The sequence below is a fragment of the Dipodomys spectabilis genome, unplaced genomic scaffold (assembly GCF_019054845.1).
Source record: "Dipodomys spectabilis isolate Male_0828 unplaced genomic scaffold, ASM1905484v1 ptg000187l, whole genome shotgun sequence".
Lineage (NCBI taxonomy): Eukaryota > Metazoa > Chordata > Mammalia > Rodentia > Heteromyidae > Dipodomys > Dipodomys spectabilis.
In genome coordinates, this window is record NW_024870864.1 from 3,516,335 (window position 1) to 3,542,749 (window position 26,415).

At 39.0% G+C, this 26,415-nt stretch overlaps 1 protein-coding gene across 2 annotated transcripts in view; it reads right to left on the minus strand.

Moving 5' to 3' along the window:
* The window catches only part of Tmem131 (transmembrane protein 131), a 187,238-nt gene extending 161,475 nt beyond the window's left edge, over positions 1–25,763 (minus strand). For both annotated transcript variants that reach the window (XM_042695339.1, XM_042695338.1), the window contains exon 1: positions 25,308–25,763. In XM_042695339.1, coding sequence (XP_042551273.1) covers positions 25,308–25,488 — 181 coding nt within the window. In that variant the 5' untranslated portion in view covers positions 25,489–25,763. The remainder of the gene's footprint in view (positions 1–25,307) is intronic.
* Positions 25,764–26,415: the final 652 nt, after the last annotated feature.

The following is a 26,415-nucleotide window of genomic DNA, read 5'->3' on the forward strand; positions in this document are numbered from 1 at the left end:
ATGGCGACTGAAAAACACTGTTGAAAAACATGTACCTAAAGAAATAAAGGTACAAATCAAAACGTTCTGGGAAACCAATAATAATGAAAAGACATCCTTCTAGAGCTCTGGGATGCAGCAAAAGTGGTGTTAAAGAGGAAAATTCGTAGACCTGAGTGCTTATACTTAAAAAAGAATGAAAGGACTCAAATAATACAACTCAAACTTCTAGAAAAATGGTAACAAACCTAACCTCAAAGTAGTAAATAGAAATACTGAAAATCTGGACAAAAATTAATGAAAAGGAGACTAAATAGCTATGTAAAGACTCAATGAAAAAGGTGGCTCTTTGAAAAAGAAAAGTCTGTTTATCTATCTATTTAAACACATTAGACCAAAAAAGGAGAGAAGATAAATCAATAAAATTAGAGATGAAAAAAGAATATCACAACAGATACCAAAGAAATACAAAGGATGATGAGGGAATACTTCGAAAACCTATACTCAAGTTAGCAGGAAAATCTAAAAGAAATGGATAAATTGTGCTGGAAATAGAGCTTAGTGGTAGAGTGCTTGCCTTACATTCATGAAGCACTGGGTTCAATTTCTCAGTACCACATAAACAGAAAAGGCTGGAAGTGGTACTGTGGCTCAATTGGTAGAGTGCTAGCCTTGAGCAAAAAGCAGCTCAGGGATAGTGTCACAGCCCTGAGTTCAAGCCCTAGGACTGGAAAAAAAAGAATTGGATAATTTTTAAGACATATGTAGCTGGCCCAACAAAACTGAGCCAAGAGGATATGAACTAATTAAACCAAGCTATAATAAGTAATAAATTGAAGCAATAATAGTCTCCCAACAAAGAAAATCTCAGAGCCAGATGGATTCACAGCCAAGTTCTATCAGATCTTCAAAGAACACCAATACTACTAAAATTGTTCCATGAAAGAGAAAAAGTAATAATACCAAACTCACTGTATGAAGCCAGACAGAGATGCTACAGAAGAGAATTATAGACCAATCTTGTCAATGAACATTGATGCAGAAATTCTTTTTTGTTGTTTTTAAAATAATTTAATTGATACATAAAACCATATGCATTTATAAAGGGCTATGTGTGTCATAATTCAATCTGTGTAGACATGATATAATATTCCATCTACCCCCACAAAGTCACCACTGCTTTTGTGATATAAACAGCCAAAACCATTTCTTCTTGATTTTTGAAATATAATTTTGTTATGCATAATCACTCTACTATTCAGGAATACACCAAGACTTCATACTTCCATCTAATTATACCCTAATGCCCAGTAATCCTTAATCTGACCTTTCTTTTTCCCTGTATTCTCCAGTCTTTGGTAATCACTATCTACTAACACATTCCATGAGATCAACACACTGATGCAGAAATTCTTAACAAAATCATCACAATTAGAAATCAACAACACACCAAAAAAAAAAAAAAAATACACCATGATCAAGTTGGTTTCATCCCAGAGATGCAAAGAAGCAATATATGTAAAACAATGTAATCAACATATGTAAATTAAATAATAAAAGATTATCACATAAAGAGGACCAAGAAAAATCCCATGATCATATCAATGTAGAAAAAAAAAACCTTTTGACAAAATTCAACATTCTTTTATGTTTCCCAGAAAACTAAAAATAGACCTCATTCATGAAACCCTCCCCATGCCATTAAGGGGCTTATAACTAAAGGAGAATAAATCAATATACCAGAAAGACATACCATCTATGTTTACTACAGCACTGGTCACAACAGCCAGATGATGGAATTTACTGAGGTGCCCAATATTAGAATCTGATGAACAGACAGGGAGAGGTGTAATATATAATATGTTATATATATGAATAGACATATATATATATAACATCTCCCTTTTTAATAGATACATTATATACATATATACATATATGTGTGTATATACATATTCTATACATATATACATTTATATTCATATAATATGTATGTGTTTGACACTACGGAATATTACATTGCCATAAAAAATTAAATCACTGCCGGGCGCTGGTGGCTCACACCTGTAATCCTAGCTACTCAGGAGGCTGAGATCTGAGGATCGCGGTTCAAAGCCAGCCTGGGCAGGAGAGACCGTGAGACTCCTATCTCCAATAAACCACCAGAAAACCAGAAGTGGCGCTGTAGCTCAAGTGGTAGAGCGCTCGCCTTGAACTGAAGAGCTGAGGGACAGCGCCCAGGCCCAGAGTTCAAGCCCCACGACCGACCAAAAAAAAAAAAAAAAAAAAAATGAAATCATGACATCTACAAGAAAATAGATGCAACTGTACAACATCATACTCAGCGAGACATCCCAAGCTCAAAAATCAAAATATCCTACTAGACCTAAAAGACATATATATTCATGGACATACATGTACATATACATACATATACACACAGAATATAAATCAAACCAAGAAACTACTTAGGATGAGAAGGAAAGGAAAAAACAAACATAGAAAGTGAATAGTTCGGAAAACAATGAAAGTATATGTGAAAATAGCACCTCAATGAAAGCTGTTGAAAACTAGAGGAATGGGGGAATGGAGAAAAACAGATTGTCAGTGTGGCTACTAGTGGTACTAGCACGTTAGGCTAACGAGGATGAATGTGGTCAAAACACATTATTTGCAACCATGAAAATAGAACAATGAAATCATTTTGGGGAAGGGGAAAGGAAATAAGGGGAGTGGTAGAGGGGGCGAGATTCATTGGAATACAGTGTAAACATGTGTGGAAAGATAATTAAAGGCCCCCCATAACTAACATAAGCTAATAAAAACTGAGGGGGAAAAAACAAGTATAAGGACAGAAAGCAGAAGTTGGACTAGCTATGAGGAGAAGGCACTGACAGTAAGGAGGTAAAAAGGAACTTTTTGAGATGATGTTAATGTCTTGTCTATGGAAGTGTTTCCACAACTACATGTGAAACTAATAAAAGTGAACACTTACAAGTGAGTTATAAATTGTTAAATCATACTTCAATAAAGCTGGTTAAACATCAAGCAGGGGAAACAACTAATTTACAAAGTATAGGGATTCAATTTACAGAGATGTTTTAGGTCCCTATTCACACAGACTCTCAATATCTCCAAGGGATATATAGCTGTCACCTCAGTTTAGTCTTTTAGTAACTTCTATGTTAAGATCTTTTGCTAGCATTTCAATGGTTTTTCTTCTTTAAGATCCAAGGAACCAGTACACTTTATAGCTATATGTGTACAGCTCATTGGTACAGTATATGTCTGATATGCATGAGACCCTGGGTTCAATCTCCAACTCCTCCCCCCCCCCCCTCACCGCCCCCGCCACACACACAATTTTGTTTTTACTTGCTAGAATATGGCTTTCACCTCAAAATCCAAATAACGGCCTGGTATGGTAGCATAGATTTATAATCCCAGCACTCTCAAGGTTGAGGAAAGAGGAACACAAACTCAAGACCAGCATGCACTGCATAGAGAGACTGTCTTAAAACAAAAATGAATGAATACCAAATAATGTTTCACTACATTGTACATCCTTAGAAGTCTTTTTTTCCATGCAAATATATAGAGGTAACTTTCTGCCAAAAGTTAAAAATATTTGGATATGGGATGAATAAATATTTGAAAAAAAAACTTTACCTTCTCAAGTATGAATGATTTCCCAAATCCAGTTCTTGAATATACAGGCTTATATAAAGTGGAAAATTAGTAAACCAAGAGTTCACATTTCTGGGTGTTCTACTTAACAGAACGGTAGCAATGCATACACACTCATTACCACACACAGCTTTAGTAAAACAACAATGGTCTCTTTTCCTTTCTCAGTAAGGAGAGCTCCTAGGTCTCCAGATAAGAGAAAATAAAGATTATCATTTCCATATTTAAAAAAAGATTGATGCTGGATTCAGGGAATTAGGAGAATTATTATGGCATTCTATTTTTATACTGAATCTACTCAGGGCTAATCTCTGACCTCTTTTTCCTTGAAATTTCCACTTGGGTCACTTCTTATTACTGAAATTGGTATGCCAGTCACTTACCTCTCATTTAGTGTAAATTCAGTTCAGCTGCAAATAAATTTTCAGAGAACTATCAGGGAAAAAACCCCACTATTTCCATAACTTACTTGCAACTAAGAATGGATTTTATTTATTTATTTTTTTTGGGGGGGGTCCGGTCATGGGGTCTGAACTCTGGGCCTGGGCACTGTCCCTCAGCTCTTCAGCTCAAGGCTAGCGCTCTACCCCTTGAGCCACAGCGCCACTTCCAGCTTTTTTGTTTTTGCTTATGTGGTGCTGAGGAATCGAACCCAGGGCCTCAGGCATGCAAGGCAAGCACTCTACCACTGAGCCAACTTCCCAGCCCTGAATTTATTTTTTATTCTGTTAAATACACTTGAAATTCATGTCTTACCATGTCAATGCTAATGGAGATCTCTTTTTCCTTAAAATACACCTTCATTTCCAGACCAAATATATGAAAATAAAAATAACCAAAGTAAAATGTCTAGCAATATCTACTATATGCTTTCTACATACTGAGTATCGTGTTAAATAATCTATATGCATTTCATTTTTATTTAATCCCAACAAATACTGGGAAGACACCTTTCTAAAACAGGGATGAACTGCCAGGTAAGGGTGAGTACACCTTATTCGCAATGCTTAAGAAATGCTTTCCAGATGCTTTCAGATTTTGGAATGTTCAGGGATGGGATCTAAAACTAGTTACAAATAATTTGTTTTACATATTCCTAATACAGATAACCTGAAGTAATTTAGATAATATTCTTAGTATGCCTGCTTCTATTGTTTTGTTTGGATTTTTCCCCACAAAGCTGGAAATCAAACTGAGTGTGTAACAGGCATACAGATACTGTTTTAGCTAAAAAAATAAAATAGACTCCTCACTTGATCCTGAAAAATGTCCAAAGCTGGAAAAAAGGTTGGCATTCCTGCCTCCATTCTCTATCTCTTGTCCTTTTAGATCTTTAGTCACTTTGCAGCCACCTATAAATCAGGAAGTACAAGATTTATGGATAAACATCCTTTGACAGAGTTGAAGCAATCCCCTTACCAGGTAACAACTTTCTTCTGGTTATTAAGGCCTCCCCTGACCAATGGGGAGATAATGACCAGACCAAACTTGTGACCATTTAATAATTAAGCACACCTGTCTCCACTTGCCCTTAATTCTTCCTCTATTTAAACCTAAGGCACATGTCTCTCAGGAAAAGATGGACTGACATGCTTACTTGGCCACTTGCTCCAATGTGCCCATGCTACACTAATAAATCTTCTTTTTCTATCCTTTACCATTACTTACACTTCTGTCTGGCATATATGGGCCAGTGGCTAGATATGGCATGTGGAACTCTTGGAGTTAAGTCTGAATTCTAGAACTCCTTTTATACTAAGGCCTCATATATGTGAAACAAGTGGTCTCCCACTGAGGCTTTATACTGGGCCTTGGGCCTGTGCTTTGACTGTAGCCTCATATAAGACAGGTCAGGTGTGGAATTTTCCACTTGTAGCATCATGTCAGCACTCAAAAACCTTTGGACTCTAAAGCATTTTGAATTTAAGATTCTTTTGGCAAGAGAGGCTTAATCTATAGTAAAATTATTAAAAATATACTGTTAACTACTACCAGGAACACTTGGGAAAACACTGATTCTTAATGCTAGTGTCCTTATTTATTTCTTGTTAAAACAGGAATTACAAAAAAAAAAAACAGGAATTACTACCTAAAGTATCTGGGACAAGACACACTACCTACCAAGCGCCTACTGTCAGGACCACTCAAGGCGCTGCTCTGCCAAGTACTTTGTGAACACCAGGAATGATGAATATGGATAACTAGGATAAGCCTTTTTGTATTAGGTATTTTTCAGATGGGGCCTCATGGTTTTTGCCAGGCTAGCCTGGACTGTAATCTATATCTCCTGCATAGCTGAGATTATAGGCAGAATCACTACCCAGCTTTTTTGTTGAGATGAGATCTCACTTAGCTTTCTGCATAGGCTGCCCTTAAACCATGACATTCCCAGTCTCTGCCTCCCTAAGTAGCTGAGATTACAAGTGTGAGACACTACATTTTAGAGATTAGGTCTTACTTATGTAGCCCAAACTGGTCTCAAACTAATGATTCTGCTTGTACTTCTAAGTGCTGAGATTAAAGGCATGTATTGCCACCATCAGCTCAGAAAATTTAAAAACATTATATGTGAGTTTATCAAATTTAATTTTTTGCCATTAGATTGTCATTGATAAGTATCTAATTTTTCCTTTGTCATAAACCAAATTTCTATCATGAATATTTAATGTGTTAGATTGATTACTAGAGCAGACAGAATGTATCCATTAAATATCCACTCACAGTAAGTTGGCTGTCCTCTGATCACTGTAACATTTTTCAGATGTACTTAAACCAGCATAGTGTCCGACATCCAACTCAGACAAAAATATTTCTGGAGTGGTTAATAAAGGTACAGAAAGCACAATTTCCCATTGCTTGTATTGCTTTAAAAGAGAGAACCTTTTATTAATTTTTAAAATGTCTCTACTTTTCATATCTAATTCTGAGTATCCTGATCTAAAGCACTTTGGGAAGACAAAAGGCAATACAAATAAAATTTATACATTTCTTGAGGTCAGAGATCATTTCATCTTCATCCCTGAAGCATCAATGACCAAACCCAGTATCTGACAAATAAGACTCAATGATGAGCTGAATGTACAAAATAACTTCTGGCCAAGGAGCTGGTCGGGTCCAATTGAAAAAAACTTCAATGTGGCTCACCTGGTATATGTAAGTAGTCCACACTGAAATATGATATGAATATGTAACAACAAGAGTTAGCACTGATCTAGCACTTTATCTATGTCAAACCCTACTGACTATGTCATTCAGAACTTACACAGAACTTATGCTAACTGTACAAGACAGGTATTCCTCTCTCTATTAAAACAGATCAGGAAGCTGCAGCATGAGAGTTAGTTCTCTTGTTCAAGATCACAGGCAAGTCTATATTCCATGTCTGTTTTATGTTTAGTCTCTACATAGAGATGGGCAGCCAGGTTTATGTATATAATGATAAGACTGATCATTTATCATGAAGATACACGCTTGCTCTAATCAAGAATTTTTCAGTGTTCACAGGTCTGAATGCCGTTATATCTGCCCACTACTTAAATTTTTTAAAGGCACACTTAATAGCTGAGCTGAGGCACGAGGATAGAGAGTTCTAGGCCAGACTAGACTATATAACGAGACTCAATCTCAAAAAACAGTAGAGGGCACACTTACTAAAAGGGCAGAAATGATGATGAGCCAGAAGGAAATTGTAGAGCAATTTGTTTTTTGTGTTTTTTCTTGTGTGGGTATGTTAGTCCTTGGTCTTGAACTCAGGGCCTGAGCACTGTCTCTCAGCATTTTTGCTCAAGGTTAGTGCTCTACAATTTGAGCCACAGCTCCATTTCTGGTTGTTTTTTGTTTTTGGTTTTTTTTTTTGGTGTTTAATTGGCAATGAGAGTCTCACATACTTTCCTCCCTGGGCTGGCTTTGAACTATGATCGTCAGCCTCCTCTGGTGCCTGGTTTGGAGTAGTGTTTTAACATATAGTTTTTTTAACACACAGTTAAAACTGGGTTACATAGATTCAAACTTAAATACTCTTACCAGCATTAATCTTAAGCCAATCAATACTAGATATAGATACAGAGTCAACTCAACACACACAAGTTGATATGTATCTTTAACCTTAAACTATAATTATCTGTCTGTGCCTGTCATTCTAACAAGAAATTCTTGGAAGCTAATAACTATGTGTAAACTCATAAACATAGTCCCAGAGTCCAATAGTACTTTCAAAAGAGTACTATGTGCATGAATAATACATGCTGATAAAGAACAAGAAGCATATCATAAAACAATATGGAGAGTAAATTTGCTCCTAAGTGACCATTAAATGTTTGAGAGGATTACACTCATTTTTAAATTCTAGACCAACTGACTAAAAGAAGAACAAAAAATCAAAACATAAACATTACATAGAAAGAAGATATTTTAATTAATATTAAAATTATTTTAATAAAAAATGTATGCTTACAACTGAAATCTTTTTTTTTTTTTTTTTTTGGGTCTGGTTGTGGGGCCTGAAGTCTGGGCCTGGACACTGTCCCTCAGCTCTTCAGCTCAAGGCTAGCACTCTACCACCTGAGCCACAGTACCACTTCTGGCTTTTTTTTCTTTTTGCTTATGTGGTGCTGGGGAATCGAACCCAGGGCCTCATGCATACAAGGCAAGGGCTCTACCACTGAGCCACCTTCCCAGCCCCAGTGATTTTTTTTTGGGGGGGGTCCAGTCGTGGGGCCTGAACTCTGGGCCTGGGTGCTGTCCCTCAGCTCTTCAGCTCAAGGCTAGCGCTCTACCACTTGAGCCACAGCGCCACTTCTGGCTTTTTTGTTTTTGCTTATGTGGTGCTGGGGAATCGAACCCAGGGCCTCATGCATACAAGGCAAGGGCTCTACCACTGAGCCATCTTCCCAGCCCTACAACTGAAATCTTGCACTAGGAAGTTTTTCCTGAGACTTGAAAGTGTTGAGAGAATATAAAAATAGGTGGATGAAGTATACTCAAACCAAAAGTTTACACTCTCAACACTCCACAAAATGCTTCTATTTCCCTTTAGTCTAAGAGAACACATACTCAATGTAAGTAATTTGTCCAAGACTACAGGGTTATTAGTAGTACTGAAGCCTCAATGCTCCCCTCTTTAATCCTGCCAAGCTGATTTCCATATAAAATATCTTATTGTGATGGTTTTACACCACTGTTTAAGTTGGATTACTTTTTTTAAGATTAGGAAGCAAGGAGAGGAAAAAGAAATACAAACTGTTCACATACACTTTATAACAAAACTGTAGTATTTTACTGCCTAAGACCCCAAAATTAGGTTACTAATAATTCTAAAGTTTAGTTCAAAAGGTGTTTGCTTACTTGGATACTTAAATCAAAGCTAAAGATTTTGTGTATAAGGAAGGAAGTGCAGATGAGGCATCTGAACTTAACCATACTGATTGTATTTGCTTGGGCTTCTGACTTGAGATCTACCTTTCCCAGTGTCCCCAGTACACATAGACAGTCATGATTCAAATACTGAACACTAAATGTCTATTTGTAGACTTTTTCACCTCACCATATGGAAGACTTTGCAGTGCTAGAACTATGTCTTATCTTTCTAGATTCAGCCTAGGACATAGCACCTACTGAATTAATTTTCCAGTTTGGTCTAGGTTGGTGACTGGACAAGAAGTGAGGTGTGACAACTAGATAGGGGGTCAGAGGATGTATGTTTTTAAAAAATTAAAATCTATGTATATTTTAAATGTTTTAAGTATTAAGGTTTCAAGATACAAACATGAACTTGTAAAGTAAACACAGGCATGGTCATGAGCCACCTGTCTGTGTGTAATTCCACTTTCAGCTGAGCCAGGATTACTGAGCTCTTGCTGTATGCCATTTACACCACAGATGACACAGCAGTCACCCCTCTCTCAGTAATGATGCTTCTAAGATTAGGTTCACCCTTATAGGGGAGATGTTTAGTCAGTATGCCAAGCAGTGTTGGCATATGCTGGTAGGAAAGTATGCACAAAGCAGGAGTGACTCTCAACAGCCTCCATCTGACTTCATGTGGTAAAGACAGAGGCTGACCAGAACATGTTTCCTAGCTACTGTTATCAGGGAATTACATTCTGTCCCTAACTCATAACTTCGAGCCAGTTTTCTAAGATGATGCATCCATCCCACCAGGATAAAACAATATGACAATAATCACGTTACTACTGAAATAACAATTTGTTAGTATATTATGACCAAGGCACATATAAGTTGGGGATTTTTATCTTCAATCATACAAATGAGAAGTCACCCTGAACATAGTACATTATCTTAAAGCCAGTCCCCTAAAGATGGGGGTGGCAGCGTATGTGTACTTAGATAAACCACTGGCACTTTATCACTAGTTTCTTCCAGGCTCCTATCCAAACCCCCCTTGTTCAGACCTTTCTGCTCCACCACTCCTTCCATGCAGACTTTCCTCTCTGTCCAGCAGACACTCAAATATCTACTATCTCATGATTGTTAGAAACATTTCCTTTTCAGTTCTTAATGACACTTTCAGGCCTTCTCTGATAGTCTTCCAATGTAGCTTTCTGCACTCTTTCTTTCTGCACTCTACATCTCTTTTCAGGCTGCTATCCCAAAGTCTTAGAACACTCATTCTGTGATGAATCAGAAACATAGCTACATATAGCTTATCTGGAGATTATTCAATACATTTCCACATACAACTTGTTCAAAAAAAATCAAGGTGATATAGTAAGAAACTTGAGGAACAGAACTGTGAAACTGAAGCCCCAACTCCATCTCTTCCCAAAGTAGTTAGCATCCATCATCTTTCCAAAGCAGCCTTTCATATGACCTCAGCCTATTTGATATTACAGTAATACAAACATGTCCCCTTCTCTAAACTTTACCCAGCACCTTTCTGATGTAGAACTATGCCATGATCCTGGCAACATTCCATTCTCTTCTTGATGACTGAGAATCACTGTTATAATATGGCAATGGTTAGCACACAAGAGTTTCCAGGAACATGCTACTGTGAGCTAAAAGTACAAAGCTCGAGATCCATCCTCCAAGGCATACAATTGGGAACATTTGTTCTTCCACTTGAACAAATGTTTGTATACACCATTAAAATAAAAAATAACATCTTCAACAAATGGCTACCTTTTGAGGGTACATCCTAAGGTTCCCTTTTTCCCAATGAACTACTCAATAGAAGAATAAGAATAGCAACAACCAAACCAAGAGACGAAGTTTTTTTTACTGGGCAAGAAAAAAAAAAAAAAAAAGAAGAAGAAGAAATCTAAAACAGATACAGTCCAAAGCAAAGTTATAGAAAAAGAGAGAACAAAATGTAGAATGTCTTCTATGTAAAGATATTAAGAAACTAACATCACTCAACAAACTGTGTAGAACAACTCTAGTAAGCATGTGTATGTCCATTTTAAAGTCAAGAACAGTTAACATACAATTAGTAAATGATTTATAATTATAATATTAATATATAAGAGCTATCCATCTGCAAAACCTTGACCTCATCTATTTATCAAGAAACGGACCCCAGGAAGAAACCAGCTAGGTGTAATTACAAGTGCTAAGTGGATTGGGCTCCAAGTCCCAGGACCAGGGCCAATGAAGAATGATAACTCAAGCCTACTTCTGCATCAAGGACAGAGTGCTAAGCACTTTGGCCAACTTCTAAGAGCCTGCCCTGCTGGGCATATCTAACTCATTTCCATCAAAGATGTGTCAGCAGCAACAAAACAGAAGAAAAGAGCAACAGCAGGTGTCACAAATACTTTCTGACTTAACTATGTGCTCTGAAACTGGCACCTGTGACCTATTGGCACTCAATCCTTTTTGGACTTGAATGGTTTATAAATGCAGCTTATGGGGGTGGGAGTAAGGCACACCGAATATTTCAAATTAGAGTTGATCTTGAGTAGCAACTTTTAGTTCAAACAAACAACTATTGTAGAATCTTATCAATAGTTAAGCATACAAAGAAAGGAGCAATCAAATACAATATATCTGTAGCAGCAACATGAACTGATACACAAAAACACAGTGATAACATACATAAATTATTCAATATTAGGTACATACAAGCCTTCACAAAAGACCCTGGGAAAAAGTCAAGGAAAAAATTCTGGTCCTTGTCTGCCCTGAAATTGTTGGCATGTGATGACACTGCTAAAGGCCTGATAGGAAATGAGCCCATACAAGAAGTGAACAGCTGTTCCACGTGATAAACACTGACAAAGAACACAAGAAATAAGTAGTGATAAGTGGAGAGAAGGGGTAAGATAGCATTATATAATTTAGAGAGAAATGAAACACCTGACAAACATGTAAGGCACAGTAGATATTTGCCTAAAATGTAATTTGTGGCAATCAGTCTTTTTACAAGTTTGAAGAGTTTATACTGATAATCAAATGCAACAGGATGAGAAATTCTAAAAACTCTGTGAATGTTCCATAAAAGTTAATTTTTGAGTTGAAATAAACTATCTCTGAGTGTTAGGTATATATGTACATAATGAGCACATAAAAAAAGTGTAGATAGCATAGAAAGACTCATACATAGACTACATAGAAAGACTCAATCTCAAAAGACAGACTCTCTCATTTTTTTTTTTAAGACTCTCTCTCCTCCATACTGGGGCTTGAACTGAGGGCAGCTTGCTCCTGCTTGACTTTCTTTAAGTCACACCTCCAGTCTAGCATTTTGCTGGTTAATTGGAAATGGAAACTGGATTCAAATCACAATCCTCCAGGGCTCAGCTTCTGGTATAGCTAAGATTACAGAATCACTGGTGCCCACCTCATTGTTTTTAACAAAATGTTTTCATGTATGAAGATTAAGAAGAAAATCCTATATAAAACCAATCTTATTTACTGATTAAAAAAAAGTCTGAGGGGGGGCTGGGAAGGTGGCTCAGTGGTAGAGCACCTGCCTTGCATGCCTGAGGCCCTGGGTTCAATTCCTCAGCACCACATAAGCAAAAAGAAAAAAGCCGGAAGTGGCGCTGTGGCTCAAGTGGTAGAGCGCTAGTCTTGAGCTGAAGAGCTGAAGGACAGCGCCCAGGCCGAGTTCAAGCCCCACGACTGGACCCCCCCACCCCAAAAAAAAAAAGTCTGAGGGGGGGCAGGTGGGGAGATGGGAAGGGAGGGAAGGGGAAACAAAGAAGGAGGCAACAATGCTTGATAAGAAATGCACTCATTACCTTGCTCATGTAATTGTAACCCCTCTCTCTGTACAGTATTTTCACAATTAAAAAAAAAGTCTGAGGCAGAGATAATGATGCTGAAAGCCACTTATTTATCTATGGTGGTAAAAATAATATCCACCAGCCCACTCTAAGGTGTCCACATCATAATCTCAGGATCCTATGATTATATGTCAGGTCTCATGGCAAAAGGGAATTAAGGGTGTGGTGGAAATTACAGTTCTTACCAGCTGATTTTAAATCAGGGAGATTACTCTGGATCATCTGGTCCAATGTCCTTAAAATTCGAAGAGAGAAGCAGAAGAGGAGAACCGGAAACAGAAAGATGGCACTTTAGAAGGTTTTCCCAATGCTGCTGTCCTTGAAGACAGAGGAAGGATTTCTAAGCCAAGATACGAAGCCTTTAGTGGAAAAATTCTCCCTTAGCAACTCCAGAAAGAAAAAGATCCCACCAAAATTTCAACTTTATCCCTGTGATACAAATTTCAAACTTCTAATTTAAGGCAGTAAATTAGTGTTATTTTAAAGCTACTAAGTTTGTAGTTGTTTGGTTTAATAGCAGAAGCAGCAAAAGAAAACTATTACATTATCCTATCCAATATTAATTACCAAGTTTTCTATATAGCAAAAGTTTCAAAATAAAACACCTGAAAATAAAGAGTAGTATTTATACTGGAGAATAAACACTAATGTGGATGTCTATATCTGCTTTCAGTCATAATGGATTAACAGAGACAGATGTACCTTCCCAACCTAAAAGAGCCAAAATCCCAGAATACATTAAAGGACAGTTTTCAGTAAACCAGTCAGTTAAGACAATCCACTACAGATGGGAAACAAAGTGAATTCTATGATTGCCCCAGTTTACGGCCTTAAGAGAGTTACTAGGCCACAATGTAGTGAGGACAAACTGGTAGAGAGCCTGGTAGATTCTGTAAGTTGATGAGACACAGCTGAGACTGCTAGGAAACTGAGGCAGTAAGAGTTCATATGATAAACCAATGGAAGGGAGAGAATTACAAATTCTCAAGACTAACGGAGGACCCCCAGGTGTGTATTCAGCAAAGTACTGTTCACATATGTATGGAATGTAATTAAGACAGGAAAGGGGGAAGAAACCATCCAAAAAGACTGTGGAGCGAACAGTGCCTAACATTCATATAGGGTCAGGGATAGTGCTTATTCCACCTAGTGAAACTGAAGAAAAAGAACGTAATTTGTGAAATATTGTTAGAGAACTCAGAAGACTCACCTCAACTGTGAATAGTTCAAATCTGAGCACTGTTCCAGGCTCACATAACTTATCTTAAAAGCAAGACTTCAAGGGACTAGGTATGTTCCTCAGTGGTAGAGTTTTTGACTAGTTTTTATGAATTCTGGATTCAATTCTCAGCTGGAGAAAAAAATATAGCAAAATCTTAAAACCAAGAATACACACACACACACACACACACACACACACACACACACACACACACACACACACACACACACACACACACACACACACACACACACACACACACGGTAAAACAAATATCCAAAGATTTCCAGACAGAACTGGAAGTATGGCTCAAATGGTAGAACATCAGCATGAGCAAGAAAGCTGAGCAAGTGTGAAGCCCTGAACAATAAAATCTGTTGAAACAGTTTTGGGAACTGGGGAAGGCAGAGTGACAGAGGAGGTGAGATTTATTGAAATACATTGTAAACATGCCTGGAAATTTAAGAATGAAATTCCCCCCACAGCTAATGTAAGCCAATTTAAAAAAAAAAGATTATCAGGCACATAAAGAAGTAACTGAAGAGGTGTCTAAACTTGGTTCTTGATTAGTGATAATTTTTTATTGTTTACAAAGATATATTTTATAACTAATTTATTCTAGCTTTCAACTGAACACAAATATTTTAGTTAATTAAAGCAATACTTCAAAGTAAACCCCTTAATTGCAAAAAGAATCAACACATGTCATATTGCCTCACTTTGTTGAAGGTTAAAATCATGAAAAAGCTGCCACAAATAAACACCCCCAGCAGTACAGACAGATGTAGGTGAAATGTAGTTAAGGACAAATAGATTTTTGTGGTAGAAGGTAGACTGTCACTGTGTAGGATTAATGTGATAAAGCATGCAACATAATCAGTACCATTCCTGATACAAAAAAAGTGCTTGATAAACATGAGTAATCATCATTAAGCACTATTCTCATTATGAATTATAGGTATCATCAATTACAGGTAAACACTACTGGTATATATTTCTAGAATGGTGAAAATCCCAACTATATTAATATTATCACCAGAAATGCTTTTCCATCATTTTAGTTTATCATTAATTGGTAATGACTTCACTATTTCTTCCATGGCTACTTAGATTCAAAATGTGTTTCCAAATGCCCCTGTGTCAAAAGTTTATGGCCAAGTTTAAGAGATGGGGCCTACTAGGAGATTTTAGGCCACTAGTTGCAGCCCCTTCAAGGGGACTCACGTCTGTAATACTAGTTACTTGGGAGGCTGCAGCAGGAGGATCATAGTTTGAGGTTACTCTAAGCAAACAGTTTGAGAATCCTTCTCAATCAGTTGCCTGAGTATATTAATGTCTACCAGCTACATAAGAGGCTGATATCAGCAGGTAGATCAAGCCAAGCAAAAAATCTTGGGAGAGTCCATCTTGAAGAAAGAAGCTAAGTGTGGTACCATATGCCTGTCATCCCTACTAGGGCAGGTAGCATAAAATAGAAGGTTCAATATACAAGCACATACCTAGACTAAATAACTAGGGAGCCATGATTATTTCAGCCAGGGAGGCATGACTCAGAGGTAAACTATACCTGCCTAGTAAGCAGAAGGCTCTAAATTCAAACCCCAGTATCACACACTCACACACACACACATTCATACACATAGAACTGAAATCCAAGTTTTGAAGAGATAATTACACATCCATCCCCATGGCTTCATTCACAACAAGCCAAGAGGTAGAAGCAATCCAAGTGTCCATGAATGAAATATAAAAACAAAAACAAAAATGCAGTATGTATGTATAACAGATTTTATTCTTCCTTTAAAAGGAGAAAATTCTATTTCAATCTACAACATAAAATTTATGGATATTATGTAAATAAGAAAAGCAGGCCAACTCTCCCCACTTCTCTTCAATCTAGTATTAGAATGCCTAGCTTCAGCAATAAGACAAGATGCAAACATAAAGGGGATCCAAATAGGGAAAGAAGTAAAACTCTCCCTCTTTGCAGATGACATGATCTTGTATTTAAAGAATCCCACAGATTCCACTTCCAAATTACTCAAGCTGATTCAAAACTCTGACAAAGTAGCAGGGTATAAAATTAACCCTCAAAAATCAATGGCTTTTCTGTATGCCAACAATGAGAAAAGTGTGGCTGAAATTAGGAAAGCAACTCCATTCGTAATAGCCCCACAAAAAAAAAAAAAAAATACCTAGGAATTAACTTAACCAAAAATGTGAAGGACCTCTATGATGAAAACTTTAAAAACTTGAAAAAGGAAATCAAAACAGAACTTAGAAAGTGGCAAAAACTCCCATGTTCCTGGATAGGAAAGATCAACATCGTGAAAATGGCTTGTGACTTTAAATGAGCATCATTATTCCACAATACTGTGAAATTCGGGAAATTATGTAATCACTTAATCACAATAAAAAAAAAAAAGAACCTCGGGGAAGGGAGGGAGGGAAGGGATGGTAGGGGGAAAACAATGGAGGGGGTAACAATGCTCAATAGGAAGTGTACTCATTACCTTACTCATGCAACTGTAACCCTCTGTATAGTATCTTTACAATAAAAAAAAAAAAAAAGAAAGAAAATGGCAATACTTCCCAAGGCTATCTACAAATTCAATGCGATACCCAAAATTCAATGTGATACCCAAAATTCCAGTCTCATTCTTCAAGGAAATAGAAGAGGCAATCCAAAAATTCATATGGAACAATAAAAGACCCTGAATAGCAAAAACGATCCTCAACAGAAAGAACAGTGCTGGAGGTCAGTATTTTCACAATAAAAAGAAAGAAAGAAAGAAAGAACAGTGCTGGAGGAATATCAATACTAAATTTCAAACTCTACTATAAAGCCATAGTAATCAAAACAGCTTGGTACTGGCACAAGAACAGACCTCAGGACCAATGGAATAGAATTGAAAACCCAGAAATGAACCTACAGACCTATAGCCATCTAATCTTCGATAAGGGAGCTAAAAAAATAGAATGGAAGAAAGACAGCCTCTTCAGTAAATGGTACTGGCAAAATTGGTTAACTACTTGTAGAAAACTAAAGCTAGATCCTTACATATCACCCTGCACCAGAATCAACTCCAAATGGATCAAAGACCTCGGAGTCAAAGCAGACATTCTGAAAACATTACAGGATGGAATAGGAGAAACCCTAGGTCTTGTTGGCACAGGCGGAAATTTTCTTAATAGACACTCAGAAACACAACAAATCAAAGAAAGGTTGGACAAATCCAACAAAGGTTGGATTGCATGAAATTGCAGAGCTTCTGCATGGCAAAGGACATAGCTAGTAAGATAAATAGAAAGCCCACGGATTGGGAGAAGATCTTCACTAGCCATACAACCGACAAGGGTCTCATATTTAAAATATACCTGGAACTCAAAAAATTAAATCCCCCAACAACAAATCTTCAAAGAAACAACTGCCCAATAAATAAGTGGGCTAAAGACTTAAAGAGAAACTTCTCCAAAGAGGAAAGAAGGATGGCCAATAGACACATGAAGAAATGCTCAACCTCCCTAGCCATAAAAGAAATGCAAATCAAAACACTGAGATACCACCTCACCCCAATTAGAATGGCTACAATCAAGAACTCTAATAACAACAGATGCTGGAGAAGATGCGGACAGAAGGGAACCTAACTGCATTGTTGGTGGGAGTGTAAACTTGTTCAACCACTTTGGAAAGCAGTATAGAGGTTCCTCAAAAGACTCCACATAGACCCAGCAATCCCACTTTTGGGCATTTACCCAAACGTTCACAAACAAGACCACACTAAAGCTACCAGCACACCTATGTTTATTGCAGCATTATTTACTATAGCTAAGATATGGAACCAACCCAGATGCCCCTCAGTAGATGAATGGATCAAGAAAATGTGGTATATATACACAATGGAATTCTATGCCTCCGTCAGAAGAATGACATTGCCCCATTTGTTAGGAAATGGAAAGGCTTGGAAAAAATTATATTAAGTGAAGTAAGCCAGGCCCAAAGAAACATAAGTCCCATTATTTGCAATATCTAGTATATGTCTGAGTCAAGCAGAAAAAGTCAGATAAGTTGATGTTAGGGAAATGAATCCTAAGATATGTATTCAAATGTTTTTTTTTCTTTCATGCAATTGTTTCTACCACATTTATAAGATTATTTCTTTGTTGCTTTGTATGTCCCTCCCCCAGGGTATAACCCCTGCTTTCACTGTATTTGATGTCCTTATAATTTGTTGAGGGGAAGGGGAAAAACAAATCGTTTAAATAAGGACACAGGTGGACCCATTGCAACAATGAGATGTACAAGTCCTTATGTCGAAAACAACTTTACAATTTTGGTGGGGGGGGAAGATTGGTTGGGGGTGTGGGGGAGGATGGGAAGGGATGGGAAGGGGAAACAAAGGAGGAGGCTACAATGTTTGATAAGAAATGTACTCATTATCTTGCCCATGTAATTGTAACCCCTCTGTACAGTATTTTCACAATTAAAAAAAGAAAAAGAAAAGCAGGCCAAAAAGAATGCTATTGGGGCATGGTGATACACACCTGTAATCCCAACAATTGAGAGGCTGTGGCAGAATGATAAGAGTGGGATACATAGTGAGACTTTGTCTCAAAAACAACAACAAAGAACAAAACACAAATGTTCTATCTCTTACTTATATGAGGCATCTGTAGTCAAATTCATAGAAACAGGAGAATTGTTGTTATGAGGGTCACAGGGGTGTAGAGCGAGGAAAGAAAAATGGGAATAATGGGTTTAGTGGGTACAAAGGTTTTATAAAATAAAAAAGTTCTAGAAAACTACTAGATAACAATGTGAACACTCAACTATACACTTAAGAATGATTAAGATAATAAATTTCGGGGCTGGGAAGGTGGCTCAATGGTAGAGCGCTTGCCTTGCATGCATGAGGCCCTGGGTTCGATTCCTCAGCACCACATAAGCAAAAAGAAAAAAAGCCGGAAGTGGCGCTGTGGCTCAAGTGGTAGAGCGCTAGCCTTGAGCTGAAGAGCTGAGGGACAGCACCCAGGCCCAGAGTTCAGGCCCTACGACCAGACCAAAAAAAAGATAATAAATTTTGAGTTGTTTTCCAGAGTTTTAAAAAATGCAATAAATAAACATAAGTAGATAAGGCAGGTTTCATATGATCATATGTCAAGCATCCTCTTAGACTTTAAAATATTTTTCAGACCTTTAACTTTTAAAATAAAGATTACAAATAGCAAAGACTAATTCTCAAATGCTTTAAAAAAAAAAACAAAACAAAAAACTAACACCAGAAATTAAACACTTCTGAAGCCCCTGTACTTTTCAGTAACGTTTTAAAGACTATCAGAAGCAAATTCCACTACCAGCCCTTGGATTACCTCCAGTTCCTTTTAATAAAAAACCAATTTCAGAGAAGATTTCTTGTCACATTAACTTGTCACAACAATTTCAGGGCTAAGAAGTAGCACTAGTATTTAATCTTAAACTAAGCAATGTAACAAGGTACCTAAAATCATCGAAAACAGAAGTCAATAGCTTGTAATACCAAATATTCATTTTTAAAAAACTATCCTAATTCAGAATAGGCTGTGAACTTTTTAATACTTAACAAGCTGACAGAATATGTCCATTTAAAAGAAAAAGCCAAAATAATAATGCGTGCTTCACTTAGTATTTGTTTCACATAAACTAGCAAGTCCCAATTGGTACTTAATGATAAAAATCTATACCCATAAGAACCCAATCAGGAGTAACTGGCATTGGTGCTAGTCACAGCTGGCTTTGTATAAACTCCTGGCCCTACCTACCATTTACCAGTTCTGGTAAATATTTACCAATACTAAGAACATTTAGCTAACTATTGTATGCTTCCATTTTATAACCTAGGGCTTCATGAGGATCTGAAAATCTTAAAATCCCAAACTTACAAAAGGTCTGAATTAGATAAGTACATAAAAATCATTTTAGCTACAAAGGAATGAAACATATGAGTAAGAGAAAAAAATTCTGGTGGCAGATTTCCAATGACACATCTAGGATGAGGTTTTTACCCACTCTGATTCTAAACTCAAGTCATATTTCTATCTTAAATATTCTAAATCTCAGTCATGTTTCTGTCCTAAAGATATTCCAGTCTGGGTGAAGAATGACACCTGTGAAATCATTTAAGTAGCTGAACAAGACAGTATACAACTAAGCATCCCAATGAATGACAAATGAGTAATAAGTGGCTGCTAATTCAGAGGGACTGACAGTGGGAGATGAGAGAAAGTCTACTGCAGTGCCCCAGGCTAGGGACAGACTGTGGGACAGGTGACCAAAGAAAGGGGGTCACAGGTCCTAAGGCTATTTACTCAAATAAGGGTAAAAAATGAGTCCAATGTGGCAAGGAGAAAAATCATTTCATTAATAAAACCTGGGAGAAACTGGAAGTAATGTAAGATAATCCTTCCCTGGACATGTTCAAACAAAGTGTAGCCACAGCCAGCTACAACACAACCATACCCAAGAAACACAAAGCACTGCAACAGAACCCGATGCTGCTTACAACAGACACAAGGGAAAATTGGCATTGCAAAAAAAGCCTTTTGGTCTGGCAAAGCCAATCAGAAAATGCAAGTCACATGGAAGCAGAGAGAATGCCTGAAACATCAAGCAAAAGACTTGGTTATTTTCTCAAATTATAGTTTCAAGGATAACAAATTTGATGATTTTACATCTATTCCCAAAGTTGATTTTTTTGGGGGGTGGGGGGTTAGGTAACGATCAGGGAACAGTGTATGAAGCAGAACAGGAAAAAAGTTATTATTATAGGGCATCCTTTTTCCCACAATAGGACTCCAATACATGTGACAATATCAAACAATTCCTACTGAAAGCAAGCAACGTTTGCTCATTAGTAACCAAGTATAATAATACATGCCTGAAATCCCAGCTCTCCAGGAAGCAGAGGCAGGAAGAATTAGTCAAGAGACTAGCCTGGGTTATACAGTGAAGATCCAGGCCAACTTGAATTACATTTCAAGACCCTCTCCCAAAAAACAAAGCAAAAATCAAAAGTAAACATTAAAGCAGGGTATCAGTGACTCATGACTGTAATTGTAGTTACTCAGAAGGCTGACATCTGAGAACTGCAGTTCAAACCCAGCCCAGGGCAAAAAGTCCATGAGATTCTTATGTCCAATTAACCACCCAAAGGCTGGAAGCAGAGCTGTAGCTCAAGTGGTAGAACACTAGCCTCGAGCAAAAAAAGCTCAAGGACAGCACTCAGGTCCTGAGTTCGGGCAGGGGAGGAGGACGCATCAGTGAAGCACTTATTAAGTACTATTCTACTTATAGACCCCTAAATTTAAAGCAGTCCATCATAAAAGGGTGAAGACATCTCATTCTTAAGAAAATCACTTTAAGCTGGGTGCTGGTGGCTCATGCCTAGCTACTTAGGAAGCTGAGGTCTGAGGATCGCAGTTTGAAGCCAGTCTGTGCGGGAAAGTGTATGAGACTTTTATTTCCAATTAACTATCACCCTCTCCCCCGCCAAAAAAAGCCAGAGGTGGAACTGTGTCACTAGAGCACTAGCCTAGAGTAGAAAAGCTCAGAGACAGTGCTCAGAGCCTGAGTTCAAGCACCAGGACCAGTACAAAAAAAGAAAATTACTTTATAATATATCTTTACATCATGAAGTAATTATCTCTCCTATTCTATTCTACTATTCTAAGACAAATCACGGGTAGGTTTGTTTTTTTTTAACTCTTTTCTTTTTTCTTTGGCCGTTAGTCCTAGGCACTTTGTACTTATGCTTTATAGAGAATACTATGTACTGTTATTCTGTACTTACAACACAATTACAGCTTGAAACAAAAATCTACACAAGAAACATAGTACACATTGGCAAAAGTGAGTCTTAAGGAGGACTTTATCAAACTTTATCTTGCCATCATTAATCGCCAATTAATAATACATGTAGCATTAGGGTTTAAATTTGTCATGAATGGAAAAAAATCACATTCCTGAAAATAGTCCAAGTTTACCTTTAGCAGATAAATTATAGCTTCTCATCCCTAAGTTAAAAGTCACCATACCTTCCAAAAAAACCATTTTATGATGAACCTGTATTACATGGTATAAGATGTTTAAAAAGTGCTTATTTGGGGGCTGGGAATGTGGCTTAGTGATTAAGAATGCTTGCCTCACATGCATGGAGCCCTGGGTTCGATTCCTCAGTAACACATAAACAGAAAAAAATGGAAGTGGCACTGTGGCTCAAGTGGTAGACTGCTAGCTGTAAACACAAAGAGGCTCAAAGACAGAGCCCAGGCCCAGAGTTCAAACCCCAGGACTGGCAAAAACAAAACAAAATGCTTATTTGCTGGTCATATGAGCTGATTTGTAACATAAAAGACTACTCAGAATTGTATGTATACTATATACATACATACCTATCTCCAGTATTTTCATCATGCATATATACACACTTCCACTATTTCACTATGTATTTCATTATGCATACATACACACTTTCGCTATTTCACTATCTAGAGCATAGCCTCAAGAAAAATCCTGACACTAACACAAACTAAGTTATGTAGTAATTATAGTGACTTCTCCATCTGGTTAACTAGTTCAAAGTCCTTGCAAACTTGTGAACATAGCCAAAATAGTCTTAGTTTCTTTTCCTCTCTTGATAACATCATCCACAGATGGATGTTTAGATATTGGAGTGTTAAGACATAAAAGTTGTGAAGACAAGAAATGGCTCATGCTTCTGACTCAAGAAAATGAACATCTAGTTCAAACATGAAAAACTGCATTAGATAATCTATGCCTGCAGCTTTCTTTAAAAAGCCTTAAATTTTATTTTGCTTTGAAGATTTTCTAGTAAAATTCTGCTGCAATGTAAGAAAAAATATACAAGCATACAAAATACCCAGAGAATCATTATTAAAACTATAGGTAAATTCTAACATTGAAAGTTCAAGATAGTTATTACTTGAAACAAAAAAAAAAAAAGAAAGAAGTGTAACTACTTGGCTATAATCAGAAATCTGTCCAAGCTTCCTGAAAAAAAAAATAAAAGAACACTACTCTTTTGAAGCAAATGTTATGTTTGTGTCAAAGTCATAGTGTCACAATCATGTAACAAAATCAACTGCAATCATCTTATTAAAGACTAAAAGCTGTAGCTGTACTAGAACTTGATGTTCAAATAGATTTGAAGTATAAGCCATTTGGGGGGGGGGGGGTCTTCAGGAAATACCTGATTAGGACTAGATCCCTGATTAGGACTAGATCCCTTTGTGATAGGCAGAGTATATTCTACATTAATTACTGTCAATATCTTGAGTAACTACTTAGCCTATAAAATTGTTCATACAGATGCATCATGGGTGACAAAGGATGCCTGATTCAGCCAGAAGTACTGGTTGATTCAACCATGTTTCATACGTAACATCCTGGCAACTATTCTGTTGGCCTAACCCTTGCCAGCATCTATTGATATGAGAGAGATGCATAACACTTGTAAACTATGCAAATGGGAAATCAGCAAACATATTTTTGGCTACAGTTCTCAAATAAGAGGTATACTTAACTGTATCTAGAAAATTAGCATATAAAATGACTGCTGAAAAACAAATAGGACAATACAAATTTAATGCTTTATTTGTCATTATTTCACTTCCCTGTGCTAATAATGTGTGAAAACAGTCATTCATGCAAAAGTTAAGGGCCTACTGTACGCAAGCGAAGCAAAGGAACACAAAAGCCAAGAACACCATATCCCCAAGATCTTCTCCATTAAATACAGCCATATAGTAGGTACCATTAACACCCACAATGTGCCCAAATGCTGGGTACCATGGTCACAAAAAAGAACACTAAATATGTAAACAAAGATGAACTGTCACAACCTCAGGCCTGCCTAGTCCTAAAGCAGCAATATTTTATGGTGGAAATAATCTTGCCTCTGTCAATTATACCTTGCAGTAGATGGCAACTCTCTGATGTTTGTTCCATATATATTAATCCACACTAAGGTTACTTACAGAGTTAAATGAAGAGTGGGACATTTTGAACAGAAGTAATCAACTAGCCCACAATTACACTCTAACACTAATTTGGTTTCCACTTGGCATTGCCTCCCATAACAATAAAAAGTGACTTTAGTCATTAAGTTTAACAGCAACTCCGAGTTCCCAGGGCAAAAAGTTAATTGTCTGGTAATACTGATGTGAAATGGAAGCTAACCTAACAAGTTTTTTTTTGTTTGTTTGTTTTTTGTTTTTGGCTTAAAAAAAAAAAAGTATTCACTTTTACTGAATTCTTCAAAGCTTTGTGGCTGTTCACTTTCCCCAAGGCTCAGAAACAGTATAGACAAAATTACTCAGATTTGATCTTCAAGATCACACAATATTTTTTGACCCTGTCGAAGTACCAGTTTTACAGCCACAGTAAGTCCACTTTAAAAACTAGGCGCCAGTCTTTTAAAAAACTGTACATTATGGTTAAAAAGGTTTGCAGGCTGCAAACTTACACATCAAATAGAAAGGCATCGAATTACATATGCAGCTTAAATAAGAAAAGCAAACCTTCCCTAGCGAGGTAAATGGAACTGTATTTAGGGTTCGTAATAAGGTAAACGGTCGTCAATAGCGCAAAGCGACAGCGAAGAGCAAGCTAAAGGAACAAGACTGACCTCCAAGCAATGCTTGAACAAATCCACATCTGAGAATCAACCTTTCCACCGGTCTCGCTGTTTCCACTACATTGTAAGAGGAGCACTCGGCGCGCCCGAATTAACACCTCAAGCAAGAAGGAAACGACAACAAAACAAACAAACCAACACCCCGTGGGTCCGCAGTGTTTACCTATTCGCACAGATCAAGCTTTAAAAAAAAAAAAAAAGGAGGAAAGCCAGCCCCTCCTACATAGCGGGCCAAGTGGCAAGAACTGAGGCAAACTCGGGAAGTTTGGAAACGGCAGCGACGGCAGGGCGACCTGAGCAAAGGAATCACCGAGCCCCGGAGTTGGCACGGGCCGACAGCAAGTTGCCGGCTCGGGACAGGGACTTGGCGCCGCAGCTGGCCGCGGCCTCCCTCCCGCTCGCAGCCCCGTCGCGGCCTCCGCGAGCGCCCTGACAGCCGGCCGCGGGCCGCCTGGGGGAGGCCGGCCGGCGGACACCCACCTTCCTTCTCCGCCCGCGCCGCGGCCACCACGAGGGTCATCACCAGGTGCAGCGCTCCCAGGAGGCTGGCGGCCGCGCTCCACGGGCCCCCGCCGCGGCCGGCTGCGGGCTCCAACCCGGCCCCAGCGGACGTGGAGGCGGCGGCGGCGGCTGCTGTTCCTCCTCCGGCCCGCTTCCCCATCCTTGCCAGCCGGGGGCCGCTGCGCTAGAGGTCCGGCGCGACCCTTCTCGGCGAGACGGCGGCGGCGGCACTGAAGCCGTGGTCCGGGATCTGGCTGGGGTGCCGGGTGAAAGAGCGGTTGTGGGCCCCAGCCTCAGGCTCCCGGCGTGGGTCTGGGTCCGTGCGTGCGTGTGAGCGAGAGTGTCAGTCACAGCCTCGGCCTCCGCATCGCCTACGAGGAGCCGGGACTGAGAGGCCGCGGGTCAGGCACGGCGGGCGGCCATACTGGAAACGGGCAAGTGCCGCGGGTCCGGGGCGCTGGCCTGCGAGGGGCGGGGCACGCCTCCTGGCACCGCCCCCACCGTGCCGACACTTGGGCGGTCCGCCCGGCTGTCTGTCCTTCCGGAAGTTGGTGGGCCCCCCGGCTCCTTGTCTTGCTCTTGGAAACCCAGGGCTGAGCTGGAGCAGCACGACTTCACCCCGTCACCGCTGTCTGTCCCGGGAAGAGGAGGGAAGCAGGCCTGGGTCTGGTCGCCAGGAGTAATGATGGCCGCTCATGCTTCGCGGAGCCAGCGACAGCGGTCACGTGGACACGGGGTGGCCACGCCGCGCAGCCGTCGCGGGGTGTGGGCGGGGCCGGGGCGGGGCCCCGGCGCCTCGGACGCGGACTCCGAGTCGGGAGTTCTGTGTAGCAATATTAAAAGCCTTCCAGGCGTCTGCGGCGCAACAGACGGCTGGCCGGGCGCGAAGAGTCCATTCCAGTGACTCCTCCGGTCGCACCTTCGATGTCGAGAATACCCCGAGTCTGATTCAGTTCCCGGGGGTGCTTCCTCGAGGATCGTGCTCGCTCTCTTTACCTTTGCACCCTCATGCTCCTGATTTATTCCCACTTGACCCACAGGAAACTTCTTCATTTAACTTCTGTGTACGGAATTCCCGGAGAGAAAC